General features: G+C 34.6%; 1 protein-coding gene across 4 annotated transcripts in view; it reads left to right on the top strand.

The window, feature by feature from the left end:
- Window positions 1-16,699, top strand: part of LOC148955831 (2-hydroxyacyl-CoA lyase 2-like) — a 113,186-nt gene that overhangs the window by 30,695 nt on the left and 65,792 nt on the right. For all 4 annotated transcript variants that reach the window (XM_089104517.1, XM_089104537.1, XM_089104527.1 and 1 more), the window contains exon 2: window positions 1,647-1,786. In XM_089104517.1, the coding sequence (XP_088960643.1) occupies window positions 1,649-1,786 (138 nt within the window). In that variant the 5' untranslated portion in view covers window positions 1,647-1,648. The remainder of the gene's footprint in view (window positions 1-1,646; window positions 1,787-16,699) is intronic.

Raw genomic sequence — 16,699 nt, 5'->3', positions numbered from 1 at the left:
CATGTGTTTGACATGTTCAGTGAAGTTTTGATAGAGTCACCTATATTTCAACAGTGCCTTTTGCTGTCAGTCGAAAATTTTGACAAGGCTACTACAAGATAATCTCAAAAGAAGTGAATCTCATGATAATTGATAGAAGCCAATATCTACGTTTGAATTTGGCTGAAGGAACCTTTTTAGTTGACCTGGTTTTCCACTAGACCTTCATCAGACAAGAATTTTATACGCTTGGAACATAGTCTTATATTTGCTGCCATTTTAATTTAATTTTATCAAGTAAAAGCAAATGATTTTAGAGAAGATCAGATGTATCTTGATGCATTGGTGCTGATCTCAACTTATTTTCTGCAAAAAAATGACCTAGTAATGACAGTTTCAACATTACATGGCTAAAAAATTGTCAAGAGCTTATTTTGTGTTGAAAACAGAAAACTAGTTGAATTGAATATTCCTTTCTTATCTGGATGTTGCAACATATAGTGTCCACGTTTTGCATTGTCAATATATAACAATGGCTTCAAGAGATGGTGTTCCAAGTCACAACTAAGCAGAGTTATCCTGTTTTGAAGGAAAATTTCAACAGTGGCTCCAAAATTGCACTGTTGAATTGTCATTGCCTCTACCATATTTATTGTAACATAAATGTTTAGACAGGATTTGTTTACTGGTAATGCTAGCGTATTTGCTGTTGGAGGAAAGGTGGTAGTGGTATCCTCATAAACTTGTACCTGTGATGAATTATTTGAACTCAGTATGAAAAGAATTCTTTTCTAGCCTAAAAAATTTGCCGACTGCTATAAAGAGTATAAAATAAACAAATTTATTCTGAATGCACTAGGAATTTAAAAAGAACAGAAATTGTCCTACATCCCCAAATAATTAAAATCATTTTGGACTAAAGATAAGGATGAGAAACCCAGGAAATATCAAGATGTATACTCAAGGATGACTGTTTAAGTCACAACCACTCCACTCTTTCATTTTTGGCCTTAATATATTTCAATTTTCACATAGGCCTATAGCAGGAAAAAACAATAATTTATTAATTTTCAGTATGTTTGAACGTAAGAGCTTTTTTGAGAAGCGTTTTTCATTATTTTCAGTATTTTTGAAATCATAACATCAGTTTTAGTCCTCATCTCTCCATTAAAGCAACCAATGCAATAGCACTATCTGTAAGCAAATATTTGATATTTAATTGGGGATAAGCTAAACAAAAGTCTTTGGAAAAAGACCATTATTTCAAAAATCTACTGTGGAGAAGTTGTATAAAGTTTTAGGAAATCAACCCCATTGAAAAGGCTAAATGCAGTATAACTCTCTATGTTGATAGTTAGTTACAGGTTGTGAGCATTATTAAAACGCTTTATTTTTGTCAACATAAAAAGAAATATCAAATAAAATCAAAGAGCAATATCAATAAAGAGAAATCATCCCAAGAATTAGGGAGTCTATCAACCATTAGCTTAATTTTTGATATTTCAACTTCACAGTATTCTACCTGGAAGAAAGCTATTGAAGCAGATTCATTTTCAAAATATTGGGATGAAAATTCTTTTGCAAGGTTTGAATCAATGTTATCCATGTCCCATTTACTTTAGTTTCTAATTTTTCTACTAGTTATGATATGACACTTTTTATTTCAGGTATGAGTGTGATAGCAGATATAGCAAACACTATCATCTTCTATTTACCTGTTTTTTCTTTTATCATCAGTGGCTGCATTCTGTTTGGATTGATTTTCTTTCTGCTCAAATTTAATGTTTTTTATATCAGGCTACACAAGGTGAGCAAGATAATTTTGATGTTTAAGTTAAATAAAGACAAACGATTTTAGTTACAAAGAATAAGGTTTAGCTTTTTCTTCTAAATTAGGATTTGATAAACTTTAAGTAGTATTTTCTGATCTACAGCCACTTGTACACAGATTTAGACTTACAGAATGAGGGTATTCAAAGCTTTTTCCTATGAGAGGGAGGTCTTCTCAGAAATAATTATTTACAAAATGATCAGAATGGGAACTTTCTAAAGAGAAATGACAACAACTCTGACAGCAAGAAATGACAGCAATGTTATTAAAAAATAATTGTAATACCATCCCACCCGAAGTTAACACAGCTACACACACTGCTCCCCCCCCCCTGACCTATCATGTTAAGGTCTTCAAGTTTTGCTCTCTTCCTGGAAGAACTTTCTTTCTTTAAATCATGTTTTTATGTCCTCCTCTTGTATTTACAGATTTCCTGCTGTCAATTTGACTCCAACTACTTTGCCAAGAAGCATGATTTCGTCAAACATCATCTTTTCTCTGTAAAACAGCAGCTGATCATCTTAACTTTTCCTTATTATAGCTCTAAAAAAGTGGGATCAATCAAATTTGATACCGTTTGTTACTTCATTTACAGTCTTTTAATGGTGTACCTAAAACTATACTGAGACCATTCTTCTATGTCAATTAATTAAAAAAAAAACTTTCCACAAAATAAGTTTTTCAAAGAAAAGTTAAGAACTCCATTAAACAAAAAATTAGACAAAATAAAATCAAATAATCTACCAAGCGTGAAACTGCCACAAATCAGCATCAATAAATAAATGAAACCCAAAACGAACAGAAATTACAATAAATAACCGAGTCAAACTCAAATCGAGAAGAAATTAACATGAGTAGGGCTCAAAACCACTATGCCCCCCCAAGGCCAGAACATAATTTGCACGTTACTGAAAAAATATATATGTTTTTACTTTTATAACTTTAATAAATCAAATAATATTAACATTTTGATTACTAAATATCAGTATGTGTATATTAAACTGACAATGCACATTCTTTTGTTTTTTTTTCAGTAAAATATGGTAGGAAATTCTAATCGAAGCACAGCAAAGTAAGAAATTGAAGAGAATTTAAGAAAAACTTGTTTTTTACTGAAGAGCTTTAAGATTGATTTTTTTTTCTTGGTCCCAGAATGTTCAGGCTGTTGTGTTATTTCTTGCGGCTAGGCCGGTTGCAATACAATTCTTGATTAAGAACTCATAATGAGCAAATTTAACTGGGAACTGGTAAACTGAACAAGTCTAGAAACTAGATGTTATAACCTGATATACGCCCTGATCTCCCATTGAACGTCCCTCCCATTGGACCTTATGAAATATAGGTCTATAAGGGAATACTATGAATCAACCAAAATTTGCCGTGTTTGATTTGCTTTTGAAATTTTGGATAGGACCAAGAGGAACAACTGTAGTGAATCGAGGCATGCGGCCTGAACATCAGATCATTTGCCCCTCTTCTTTCTGATTTGGGTTGACATTGTATCTCAATCTTTGAATATTCTTCTTCTTCTTCTTCTATTTCACAGCAGGCGGGCTTTTTAGTTGATACTATTTAGCCCTTTCCCTTCACTCTGTGGGCTACAGAGCTACTGGCTTGATTGTCTCTTATTTATTAGATATTCTCAAATATCTTTCAGTGGATCTTTCGACTCAAGGAGTTCAAATATAAGATGATAGATATATATCTCTGTGTGCAGGTATAGTTGGCTAGGCTCTTGGCTGATAGTGAGATTTTGTGGTGTTTGAAGCACTTTAACAGTTTACAATGCAAAGTATGCTGTTCAGACGTCAGCATATTACATTCAAATAGGCAGTGGTCAATTGTTTCATCATTCATAATAAAATACCTGCAAAGGGGGGACAGGGGAACTGAACCACTTGAATTAGGAAACTGATACGAGAATGCAAGAAAGTTTAGTCCATTTGTTCCAGAACGAATTCTATGATAAATTTTAGAAAAATACTTATTGGGAAGGGTGGAAGGAGTAGGATTTTTCTTATGAAACATAATATCTGATAGTCTCCATCAGTAAATATCTCTAATGGGGATTAGTCACCCATTTGGGTGGTCAATAGTCATAGCATTTTCCGCTATTTACCCAAACTGATGATTACAATTCATACCAGAGGGGCTAGGAATATACTGAAGATAAGTTCTTATGCCACTTGACGCAAGATTATCTATAATACTAAGACAATGATAAGTGTCAATATACAGCTTATACTGAGGAGCTGAAGACAGCAACTCAAGGCTTGATAAAGAGTCAGAATAAATTATAATATTGTTTGAATTAGCAATCAAGGGTTTATTTTCCATAAGGTGTTCTAATAACATGATTATGGCATTTAACTCCGCAGACATTATAGATACATTATTATACAATCTCTCACCCATTGCAATTTTCAGGTGAGGAAGGAAGGCACCACTTGCTACCTTCTCATTCATTTTGGACCCATCAACAAAGATTTGGAAATGGTTTTTATAAGTAATTGTATCAAGTTCAGCAAAGTTTTTCTGGACAAAAGTGATGAGTATTAAATCTTAAGTTCACTTTAAGAAATAAGTGTTTATTATGGGCATTCATCGATTTCATCGATAGGATGGAGGGAAAGTAGGTGTAACAGAATTTATGGGTATAAGAAACTTATTCTGAATGTTGGTATACTCATTTACAATCCCTTTATACATGGCTGGATTTCTTAACCAATTCTGTAGGGTGTGTGAGCTATTTGACTAAATTTTTGTAAGATGTTTTATCAAGAGAAAGCTACGTCTCTCCCTGATTGTTGTTAATCCACTCTCCATAAGCAGAAACTTGGTGCTTGTGGGTTTCCTAAGACCAAATATGAGACGTATTATATCGTTTCGTATTGTTTCAATTTTTTGCATCTGGGTCTTTGCACATGCACCATAGACGATGAGCCCATAGTCAGTATGGGGTCTTATATGTGATTTATAGAACTCGAGTAAGGTTTTCTCCTTACAGCCCCAGGGTGTGAAAAGACGTCTTTTTAGTATAATTGTTTTTCTACAGCATTTTTTTATTGTGTTTGGAATATGGAGGTGGAAATTGAGTTTTTGGTAAACAAGGAGAACTAAGTATTGAATACAGTTATCATCTAGAACAGTTTTTCCATTTTGAGACAATCTTACATTAAAATGGATTTACTTTTGGCGAAATTAGACTACTTTTGACTTGGTAGGAGCGATGGGTGAATTTGAACGTCGAGAGAATTTTTCAAATTGGAAAAGTGATTTTTGCAGCTTTGACTGTGCAATCTCAAAGGTGTTGCCAGATGACCATAGTACCAGATCATCAGCATATTGTACATTCGTGTGGGGGAGGTTCATGTCCCAGAGATATAGGGCAAAGAGGAGGCAGCTGAGGACTGCTCCCTGAGGAAGGCCGTTGGTTATTGTCTTTTGGGGTGAAGAGGCTGAGCCTACACAAACAATGAAACTTCGCCATTCTATGAAAGATTTTATAAAAGATGCTAGCTTGGGGGGTAGTCCAAGGTTTGCCAATTTAATAAAAAGGATTTGGTGGTTCACATTGTCATATGCCCCTTCAAAATCTAGGAAAGCTGCAACTAGGACATTATTTTTTGAGAATGATTCATTTATTGCATTTGTTAACAATATGAAAGCATCTGTTGCGGAGTGGTGTTTCCTGAATCCGGTTTGAGTGTGAGGTATCATATTATTTTTTCAACAAACCAGTGGAGTCGGTAATATATCATTTTCTCCATTATTTTTCCCATCACAGGAGTAATCATTATGGGCCTATAAGACTCAGGGTTATTTTTAGGTTTATTTTCCTACCAATCTTTGGGATTGGTAGGAGGGACGAACATTTCCTGATATTGGGGAACATAGATGAAGCCCAAGCATGATTATAACAATTTAGAAGTTCCTGTTTATATGAAGAGGCAAGATTCTTTATCCATGTAGGGTGTATATTGTCATAGCTGCTGCTAGTCTTGGTCCTAATATGATGTATTGCATTATTCATTTCCTGGATTGAAAATGGACTTGTTATTTACTCGGATCCTGGGCGAGGTTGGTATCTTGGGTTCATGGGAATTGGGGGCATTTTGCTACAATTATTTGATGTTAGTTTATTAACAAAAAGAGTGGCAAATAGCTTAGCTTTTTCATTATCATTGTCATAATGGGTATTATTATGTATAAGCTCATACAGGAGTGGGTCGGGGGAAGTTTTTTCCCCACAGATGTGGCTTATGACTTTATGTATAATTGGGTCATGTGTTTCTCTGGAGAGATTATTTACAAAATTATTCCAGTACTTATATTTAGCATTTATTATGGTCCTTTTTAGATTAGATTCTGCTTGTAATTTTTTTAAATATGTAGTAGGTGATGGTTTTTTTTAAGAATGTTCTCCTAGCTGCCTTTTTTGTTTTCCATTTATTTTGGCACTCATTTGTCCACCATGCTTTGGGAATATGTTTAGGGAAGGTTTTCCTGGGTGAAATCCTGGGGATAGCATGATTAGCTGTATTTATTAGTAAAAATGCCAATACTTCAGCATGTGTGTCAGCTGTTGCGTTTGAAATGCATGAATTTTGGGTGAAACTTGTAATTTCATCATTTAGCTTATTTTGGAACATAGGCCAATTTGCTTTAGTGTTGATATATTTGGAGGTATGTGATAGGGTTTCAGCAGGTTCGTTTAGGGAGCAAACTATGACAAAGTGGTCAGTACATAGACTATCAATTTTATTTATATAAATTTTATTCAAAATATTTAAAGACACAATTTGTAGGTCAATTGTAGAGAAACCGCCACTTTTGGGGTTAAAATATGTATTCAGGTTTGGAGGGGCAGCAACAGCTAGTTCATTATTATTTGAAATCATACGCTCAATGAACTTACCAGCTTTATTTGCTGGTTTATTCCCCCACAAAAGGCTGTGGGCATTAAAGTCTTCACAAATAATGATGTTTTTCAATATATTAGAATTACTTATGTAGCGGAAAAATTCCAAGACATTTGTAGTTAGGCCAATAGGGTTAAAAAACCCAAATACGTAGGTTTCTGTATTATACAGCAGAACACGGATATCATTGCAACAACATCATTTACAAAATCTGGAAAGTTGATACCACAGAATTTTATATTATTTTTAACTATTAAAGCTACTCCACCTCCTTTTCTCTCTGATGATCTATCCTTTCTCAGGATAGTGTATCCCAGAGACTTAATTTGTTGATTTTGGGTTCCTGGAGGCAAGCAATATTGATGGAATTATTATTCATAAAAGATATTAATTCATTTAACTTATTTTGTGTAAGTGATCTTACATTCCACTGGAGCATTGATGTGTGTCGTGTTGTTGATTTATTTTGCATATGACTGTTTATCAATGTTCAGTTTTGTTTAATAGTAGAGTAAGATATTTTTTTGCTTGAATGAGCATATGATTAGGGGCGTAGATTTTTGCCAATTTAGCAATGATTTTTGTTTTCTCTTGTTGTTGTATATTTATCGCCTGAACTGCATTGCAGTTTAGAATGAATAAGCAAATATTTTAGGTTTGTATGTTTGGTTGTGCATCCAGTTAGTCAGTTAAGGGATTAATTTCTGATAGTGTTTCTGGTTTGTTTCTTGTTGGGAGGGGGTGCCAGGCTGACCTCATCTCACTAGGCAAGGAGGCTTGTTGGCTTGGTGATTCTTTCTGATAGAGATGTGAGCTAGGGGGCTTAAAGGATGGTGTTTTGTAAGGAGTACTTCATGCTTTGGGAGTGTTTGACTTGGGAGTTTTATTTAATTTCAATATGGGTTTTATTTGGTGTGATTGGGCAGCATATGCTTCCATAGCTGCAAAAGGGTATGGAATGGTCTTCTCTGTTACTATTTGGAGTGCTAGTGTTCTTTTCATATATGCAAGGCATTTTGATTTATTCGTTGATTCATGTGGGCCTTTACAATTGATACATGTTGGCTGAGTGTTCCTGCAAGTTGTAAACTCTTTAGGATGAGACCCTTTACAATTACTACAGGCTAGGAGAATTTCATTGCATTTATTTGTTGTGTGTTCCAGTTTCAAACACTTCTGACACTGGGTAGGCTTTGGCTTGTATTCCTTGTGTGGTTTGATTTGCCCAAATAGGAATAACTTTTCTGGGATATTAATTTTTTCCTTCAGTGGAAATAAGAAAGATCTACTTGTTTTTAATCCATTAGAGCTGGATTTACCCAGTTGAGTGACATCTTCTACAGGGACTGCGTTACCAGCCCTATCTGAGTCCTTCTTTTAATTCCTGAATTGGTGATTCTAGGGGAACATTATAAGCTACCATTTTTGTCGGGGATTGTTTTGGGTTCCATTTAGAAGAATTAAATGGGGTACTCAGAAGAGATTTTAGATTAAGTATTATATCGGCAGATTTCTGATCTTGGACAGCTATTAACAAAGATCCATCACGGTGAATGTCAAGAGAAAACATTGATTTTAACATTTTGAAATTTGAAACTCTTATTGTAAGTAATATTTGTTATTTCAAAGGGGGTAATTAGGATAAATTTTGAAGCAAATGCCCAATTTTTGGGAAGGAAAAACTTGGACAGGGAGAGGGGAAATACTTTTGATTGGGGACGTTTTTTTTCCTTTTTTTGGAGCTCCTAGAAAGGACCTCTTGAAATCTATTATCATTTATGGTGACATTAGCTCCAACACTGGTCATTGTCCTATTCTCAGAATTTGAACTATCATGTGAGCTTTGAGAAAGAGAGCATGAACAGCCAGGATGGGGCAAAAATGGATAAATTTCATTTGTATTTGGGGTGGGATCCGGGGGTCGTTTTTTTAGGGGGAGTTCTTTCCATTGTCTGTTGGAATAAGCTTTAAGCTAAACTACAAAAGGATACCACTATGATACCAGACAGTCTGCACTCTACTGTGGTGAAAACTTGACCATCCACAAAGAAAACACCACTGTATGGCCCTGAGGAGGGTTTTGAGCACGATTGGTTCGGTACACTACTGATAAATCGAGACGGTAATTCATAAGAAATTTATTTTTAAATTTCTTAAAATGTTGCTGTTGTGTTGATATTTCTTCTTTTCTCAGGAATTAATTCATAACCCTCTTCTTGGGACAATTCACTTGCGGCTGAACAGAATGTTGCCTTTTTATGTAAATTTACTAGTCACAAAAATTACGTTGCTATTAAAATAAACGGCTTAATTATGAACACTGCTTATAAAAGTTCATAATATGTGGATGAACATGTAAACATGTAGATTAGCTAATAAGATGAAAAATGTTGTATAATTATGGTAGGGGTTACCCTATTTAATAAGTCAGCATAAATGGATTGCTATATATAATGTTGTAGGCTTAGATCCTTTAACAGTTTGAAAGCATGTATGGAAAAATCTCTTTTAGAAGATTGTGTTAAAGTCTTTACATTTGTCAGAGGGTTTGAATTCAGTTCTAGTTGGACTTTCAAATTGAGGAGATTCACTTGTTTTGTTTTCCAGCATTTTACATTTCAGTAGTATGTGCTCAGGGGATTCTTCTTTGATCTTATAGTACCTGCAAAATGGGCTACTGGCAACTTCTCCATTTCGCTGCTTAATTTTATATGAGAAAGAATGGTGGTTGAAGTTAGCTGTATTTGTACCCAGGCGATGAAACTAGACTGATTGCATCCTGGTTTGAAAGAGGGATAGATTTGATGGCTTTAATTTGGGTAGTGTTTTCAGTCGCAATCTAGTTATGTCCCTTATAGGTATTAAATAAAAAAACAAGTTTTTTAAACTGAAAGTAAGGAGCGACATTAAAACTTAAAACGAACAGAAATTATTCCGTATATGAAAGGGGCTGTCCCCTCCTCAACGCTTCGCTCTTTACGCTAAAGTTTTTTATTGTTTGAAAAAATAAAGTAACGAGACAAAATCAAATTTTAGCGTAAAGAGTGAGGAGTGGAGGAAGGAAAAGACCCTTTCATTTACGTAATAATTTATGGTCGTTTCATGTTTTAATGTTGCTGCTTACTTTCAGTTTAAAAAACTTGTTTTTTTTATTTAATCTATGATCGTTTTTTAGTTAATGCAACTTTTATTTTAGCTCACCGTAATTGAATAAGTAAACAAAATTTGCATACAAATTTTACTTTTCTTTTGCTAAATGGATGTCTCTAAATTTGGTTATGACGTAATTTACAAGTTAACTTACTTAACTAACTTATATATTTGTATATTTTTCTTCTAGCAAAAAATACAAAATTGCAGATTTTTGCAGATATGAGCTTGAAACCTGTGAAATAGGGTTTACTGATATGCTGAATCGGAATGTGTGATTTTAATCTAAATTCGTTCACTTGTAGGGGATTTTTCCCCCCTCTTTGAAAGACTAGCTAAATTATTGCAGGTGCGTAGCCTTTGATGTGCAGTACGAAACTTCATAAAATCTACATCTTCAGAATCGGCATTATAAACCCATTCTTTTAATACATTTATTGACACCAAAATTTCTTTTTTAAAAGTTTTGATCACTATTGAGCCATATTGCTTGTTTTTTTATTGTTTTTTTTTATTACGTACATGTTACAACGTATATGAGGGGGTTGTCCCCGTAGTCAATACCTTGCTCTTGACGTTAAAAATTAAAAAAAAATTTAATTCACAAACCTCTGAATCCCAAAGGCCGTTTAGTTAGAACAGATAGCTCTTTTGAAAGCACTAAAAAAAACTGTAGCGTAAAGAGCGATGTATTAACTTGGAGGAGACCCCCCTCATATACGTTATAGTTTTTGTTCGATTTAGATTCTAATGTTGCTTCTTATCTTCAGTTGAAAAAAACTTGTTTTTTAAAATTTAATTTCTGATCATTTTTTAAATAATGCTTGGAAGTCCGGCGCCCCCCTCATACAAATATCTCCTGCTCCAAAGAAACTACCTCCAGAGAAAGAGTCTACCGAGTCCCCCTCTCCTCCAGCCCATCCTCCAGAAAAAAGATCCTTCCTGAAAATGTCGCTATACTTCCCAATAACCAATAGATAATACTGGCAAGTCTGGTGCCCCCTTCATGGAACTTTCCCTTCCCCCATGAAAACTTCCTTCCGGGACAGATCCTGCAACGTAACCCCGACCCCCCCCCCTCACTACCAGAAAAAAACCCTCCTGAAAACTTCTGTATACTTCCCAATAACCAATACTATATGTTAACATTGGGTAAAGTTCATAACTTTTAGCCCTCCCCCTGGGGACTTTTATTTTGGCTAACCGTCATTGAATGAGTAAACAAAATTTGCATAAAAATTTTACTTTTCTTTTGCTAAATGGATGTCTTTACAAATTAACTTGCGTAACGAACTTCTATATTCATATATTTTTCTTCTAGTAAAAAATACAAAGTTGCAGACTTTTGCAGATATGAGCTTGAAACCTATGTAATAGGGTTTTCTGATACGCTTAATCTGACGGTGTGATTTTCATTAAAATTCTTTCCCTTGTAGGGGATGTTTCCCCCCTCTATAAAAAATCGGGTAAATTTTCTCAGGCTCGTAGCCTTTGATGAGTAATACTAAACTTAATAAAATTTATATATTTAGAATCAGCATTATAAACCCATTATTTTGATACATTTATTGACATCAAAATTCCGTTTTTAAAAGTTTAGATTACTATTGAGCCGTATCGCTTGTTTTTTTATTGTTTTTTTATTACGTATATGTTATTACGTATATAAGGGGGTTTTTCCCTTAGTCAATACGGCGCTCTTTATGTTAAAAGTTAAAAAAAATTTTTACTAACAAACCCTTGAATCACAAAGGCCGTTCAATTAGAATAGATAGCCCTTTTGAAAGCACAAAAAAAACTGTAGCGTAAAGAGCGAGGTATTTACTTGGGGGAGAACCCCCTCACATACGCTATAATTTCTGTTCGTTTTAAGTTCTAATGTTGCTTGTTACTTTCAGTTGAAAAAAACTTGTTTTTTTTATTTAATTTCTGATCGTTTTTTAAATAATGCTTGGAAGTCCGGCGCCCCCTTCATAGAAATGTTCCTTACCCCAAAGAAACATCCTCCACGGAAATATTCTCCAGAGTAACCCCCTCCTCTAGCCCCCCCCCCCCTCCAGAAAAAACCCTTCCTGAAAATGTCTGTTTACTTCCCAATAACCAATAAATAATGCTGGCAAGTCCGGCACCCCCTTCATGGCAATTTCCCTTCCCCCATGAAAACTTCCTCCATGGACAGATCCTCCAACATAACCCCCGACCCACCCTTGCCTCCCACTACCAGAAAAAAACCCTCCTGAAAACTTCTGTATACTTCCCAATAACAAATACTATATGTTAACATTGGGTAAAGTTCATAACTTTTAGCCCTCCCCTGGGGACTTCGGGGATTAAATCATCATAAAAGACATATTTATCATATTTTTGACCATGCTGAACAAAATGGCTATCTCAAAATTTTGATCGGGTGACTTTGGGAAAAAAATGAGCGTGGGAGGGGGCCCAATTGCCTTTCATTTTTTTGGTCGCTTCAAAAAAACACTAGAAATTTAAATGTCCGTTCCAGTGAGCCCTTTTACGGTTTTACAGACTACCTTGATTGTAAAGAACATCCCTGGAAAAAAAAAACAAAAAAAAAAAAAAAAAAAAATAAACACGCAACCGGTATCTTTCTTATTGCCAAAATATGTCATAAAACAATTTATTTATTAATGCACTTGAAAATTCAACAGTAGGGTTCTCTGATACGATGAATATGATGGTGTGATTTTCATTAAGGTTCTGTAACTTTTAGGGGGTCTTTCCCCCTTTTTTCGAAAATCAGCCAAATTTTCTCAGGCGCGTAACTTTTGATGGGTAGCATTAAACTTGATGAAAGTTATATATTTGAAATCAGCATTGAAATCTGATTCGTTTGATGTATCTATTGGTATCAAATTGGTATCACATAGATACATTTGATACATTTGATACATTCATAGATACATTTGATACATTTTTAATAGATACATTTGATGTATCTATTGGTATCACCCGTTTTCTAGAGTTTCGGTTACCATTGAGCCGGGTCGCTCCTTACTTACAGTTCGTTACCACGAGCTGTTTGATAGGTTTCACTGCTTCCATTTGGCTTTTTGCTCCTTGCATTGCTATATTGTCTGCTTTTTCATTTCCTTCTATGCCCAGGTGACTAGGTATATATTGAAATTTAATAACACAGCCTAATCTTCCAAGGCTGCTTTGGTTTTCTTTAGTTTGATGTAAGTCTATGTCCAGTGTTTCAAAGTTAGGGTTTGTTAGGATATTGAGATCAGATTTGGAGTCAGAGAATACTACTATATGTTTATTGCTCTATTTCAGTTTAATTAGCGTCTCAAGGTCCAAATTGATTGCAGCTACATCGGCTGTTAGTATGCTGATCCCTGTCTTATGTATTTCCATAATGCATAAGCTGTGCTCTCTTACAAAGCACCCACATCCACATCCATCATCACTAACTGATCCATCAACAGATAGTTGGTTATATTCATTATATTCCTTTTTAAGAGCTGTTTGAAATATTGGATTGCTGTTTGGGATTCAAATTCTCCCTTTTTTGGGGGGAGGAATTGTAGTTTAACTACTGATGTGATTGATGTCCATGATGGATTTTTTGCTATTTTAGTTTTAAAATGTTCTTGTTTAATGGGGTACTGTGCCCAGGCCATAATTACTGACATCAGTGGGTGGTTTTTTGGCTCTATTCTGGCTTGCTCTGACTTCTGGAAATAAGAAATGATGAGGGGTTGTTTCAAATTTTGTCAGGTATCTTATGGTTAAAAGTTTGTATCTATTTTCATTTGGTGGAAGCCCTCCTTCTTGTAGAAGGTTTTGAATCTTTGTTGTTTTCCTACATCCTGTGGCAAGGCGGATAGCTGTATATTACACACATTCTAATTTGTTGAAGAGCTGTCTTGAGCAAGTTCCATAGATAATCAGGCCATACTCAATTACTGGTCTGATGTACTGAGTGTAGAGTTTGAGGAGGGATCTATCCATACTACCCCAGGTTGTACCAGATAGTCTTTGAATAATTCTCATCTTTTTCATGCATGATTGTATGATATGGTCAATGTGAGGTTTGAAGGTAAGCCTGTTGTCCAGAATTATTCCAAGGTATTTAGTTGCACTGGTAGTTGGGATTGTAGAATTTTCTAGGGTAACTGGTTGTAATTCTACTTTTCGTCTATTATGGAAATATATGATCACTGATTTGGGGACTGATATGGGTAGTTTCATGCTGGTAGAAAAGTCCTGGGGGCTATTAGCAATAATTTGGAGTTTATTTGCAACTTCAGCAAATGTTTTCCTTGTTGTCCATGCTCCAATGTCATATGCAAAAATTCCATGTGGTGAGTCAATTTTTAATGCTGTCATATACAATATGAATAATAAGCAGCTGAGCACAGCTCCCTGTGGGAGTCCCTTTTCAATAGGTGTTGATGATGATAGTTTCCCATTTACTTTAACTTTAAAGGTTCTATTATCTAGAAAGCTATCAATCAGTTTTCTGATGTTGGGGGAAACCTAATGCATTGAGTCTTTCCCCTAGTATGTCTTTTTGTGTGTTATCATATGCTCCTTCTAAATCAATCAGTACAGCACCCAGTATTAATCCCTCATTCATAGTTTTCTGTGCATCTGTCACAAGTTTCAAAATTATGTCTATGGTTGAATGGTAAGCTCTGAATCCAGCTTCATATTTTGGGAGGATGTTATTTGTCTCTGTATACCACTGGAAACGGTTGTACAGCATGTTCTCAAACAACTTACCAAGGGTTAGTAAACATACCAACTCTTGGGAACAAGGGTTGGTTGGGCACTAAGGGTTGGTAACTTCTTCTTCTTTTATTTCACAGTAGGCGGGCTTTTCAGTTGATACTATTTAGTCCTTTTTCTTTTGCTTCACTCTGTGGGCTACAGAGCTACTCGCTTGGTTGCCTCTTAGATATCCTCAGATATCTTTCAGTAGATCTTTTGACCCAAGGAGTTCAAATATAAGATGATAGATATCGATTTCTGTGCTCTGTGTGCAGGTATAGTTGGCTAGGCTCTTGGCTGATAGTGATATTTTGTGGTGTTTGAAGCACTTTAACAGTTTACAATGCAAGGTATACTGTGCAGACATCAGCGTATTATATTCAAATAGGCAATGGTCAACTGTTTCATTTTTCATATTACAACACCTGCAAAGAGGGGACCGGGGAGCTAAACAACTTGAATTAGGAAACTGATAGGAGAATGCAAGAAAATTTAGTCCATTTGTTCCAGAACGAATTCTATGATAAATTTTTGAAAAATAATTATTGGAAAAGGGGGAAAGAATAGGATTATTCTTATTAAACATAATATCTGATAGTCTCCATCGGTAAATATCTCTAATGGGGATTGGTCTCCCACTTGGTTGGTCAATATTTATAGTATTTTTTAACATTCTAGAAGAAAGAGAAAATATTCTATTTCTTCTGAAAAGAAAGAGAAAAAAAAGAAAGAAAGTTTCTTTTTTCTGAAAAAGAAAGAGAAAACAAACAGAAAATATCGCCAAATTTAAATTTTATATTAAGTAAATGCTTGTACGTTTACTCAAAAATATGAAAATAAATGTGCGTTCGATCCTATTCCAATTGTAAATGACCCCAATCCGCAATTGTGACACATGGGGAGTGTACAAAGATATACGTTACATCATCTTCAACTGTAAAAAAATAATATGAAAAGAAGAGGGAAATACTAAGGAATTGGTGTGAGAAGGTATGTAAAGCATTTAGAATGCGTGCTGTTCTGGGAAACCACATCTCACCACCTTGGGCTAGTCAAATAACCACAAACTCATTTTTTAAGACTATCTTTAAGACTAACTTATTTTTAAGGTAGATTTTTTAAGACTACTGGCTTGGTTCATTCCGTAGAAGGTTTATTTTTTCTCACTCCCTATATATTTTTATTTAGAGTTATTTTATTTTATTGTATTTTTGTCTGTTTATCTGGAATTTCGGAATTTCGTATATCTGGAAATGTATTATTTATTATAATTGCGTTATATAGCGTATATTTGATAATGGCAACATAATAAAGCATAGTTGTATTATCTTGATTCCTGTTTTTCAAGGCAGGTCAGGTGTATAACCCCCTACCAATAGAAAAATCAATGATACATATACAAATTCAGTGAATATTGACTTAAGTGACCCCCAAGCTAGCTAGTGATTACATAAGACACAGAAAAATAAAGTGATACAAACGCATATGGTTTGATATTCGTTGAAATGTTATATTTCAATGCATATGGGGTTTGAACGCGTCAAACTCGAAACAACAACAACAACAATAAATGCGCCGTTATTACAAAGGGTCTATAAAGCCATTTTGATAAAATTTAAGTTCACTTTTTGAAGATTTTAGCATTAAAGGTATTGATTTCTTTGCATAGTCTAGAAGAATAATAAAAAAGAAGGCTTAATGCAAAACAAATGATTTATTACCATCAAACTCGGCATAATTTTTCAATGCCAATTTGATTAAGTCCGTTCTAAAATGGATGTATGAACATTAGCTCCATTTTTAGATAAACTAAGACCAAAAAACTTTTGAGATATTATATGACATATGAGACATATTATCCACTTGACGGTAAGCACAATAATACTGGAATTAGCAATGATCATTTTTTTAATTTTTTCATTCGTTTTTGGAATCAATCACATTGGTATCTGGATTTTGACATGTATACACCAAGGAAAGCTTTCAATAGTTCTAGTTTTTAAACCCTTCATTTTGTAAAAATGATTGCATTAAAATGAAAGAATTTTTTATGTTTATAATGTAGTATGCATGGCAT

The sequence above is a fragment of the Artemia sp. Qi Xiang Cuo genome, chromosome 2 (genome assembly GCF_049724085.1).
Source record: "Artemia sp. Qi Xiang Cuo chromosome 2, ASM4972408v1, whole genome shotgun sequence".
In the NCBI taxonomy this organism is placed as follows: Eukaryota; Metazoa; Arthropoda; class Branchiopoda; order Anostraca; family Artemiidae; genus Artemia; species Artemia sp. Qi Xiang Cuo.
This window is presented reverse-complemented; position numbering and strand designations above follow the sequence as displayed.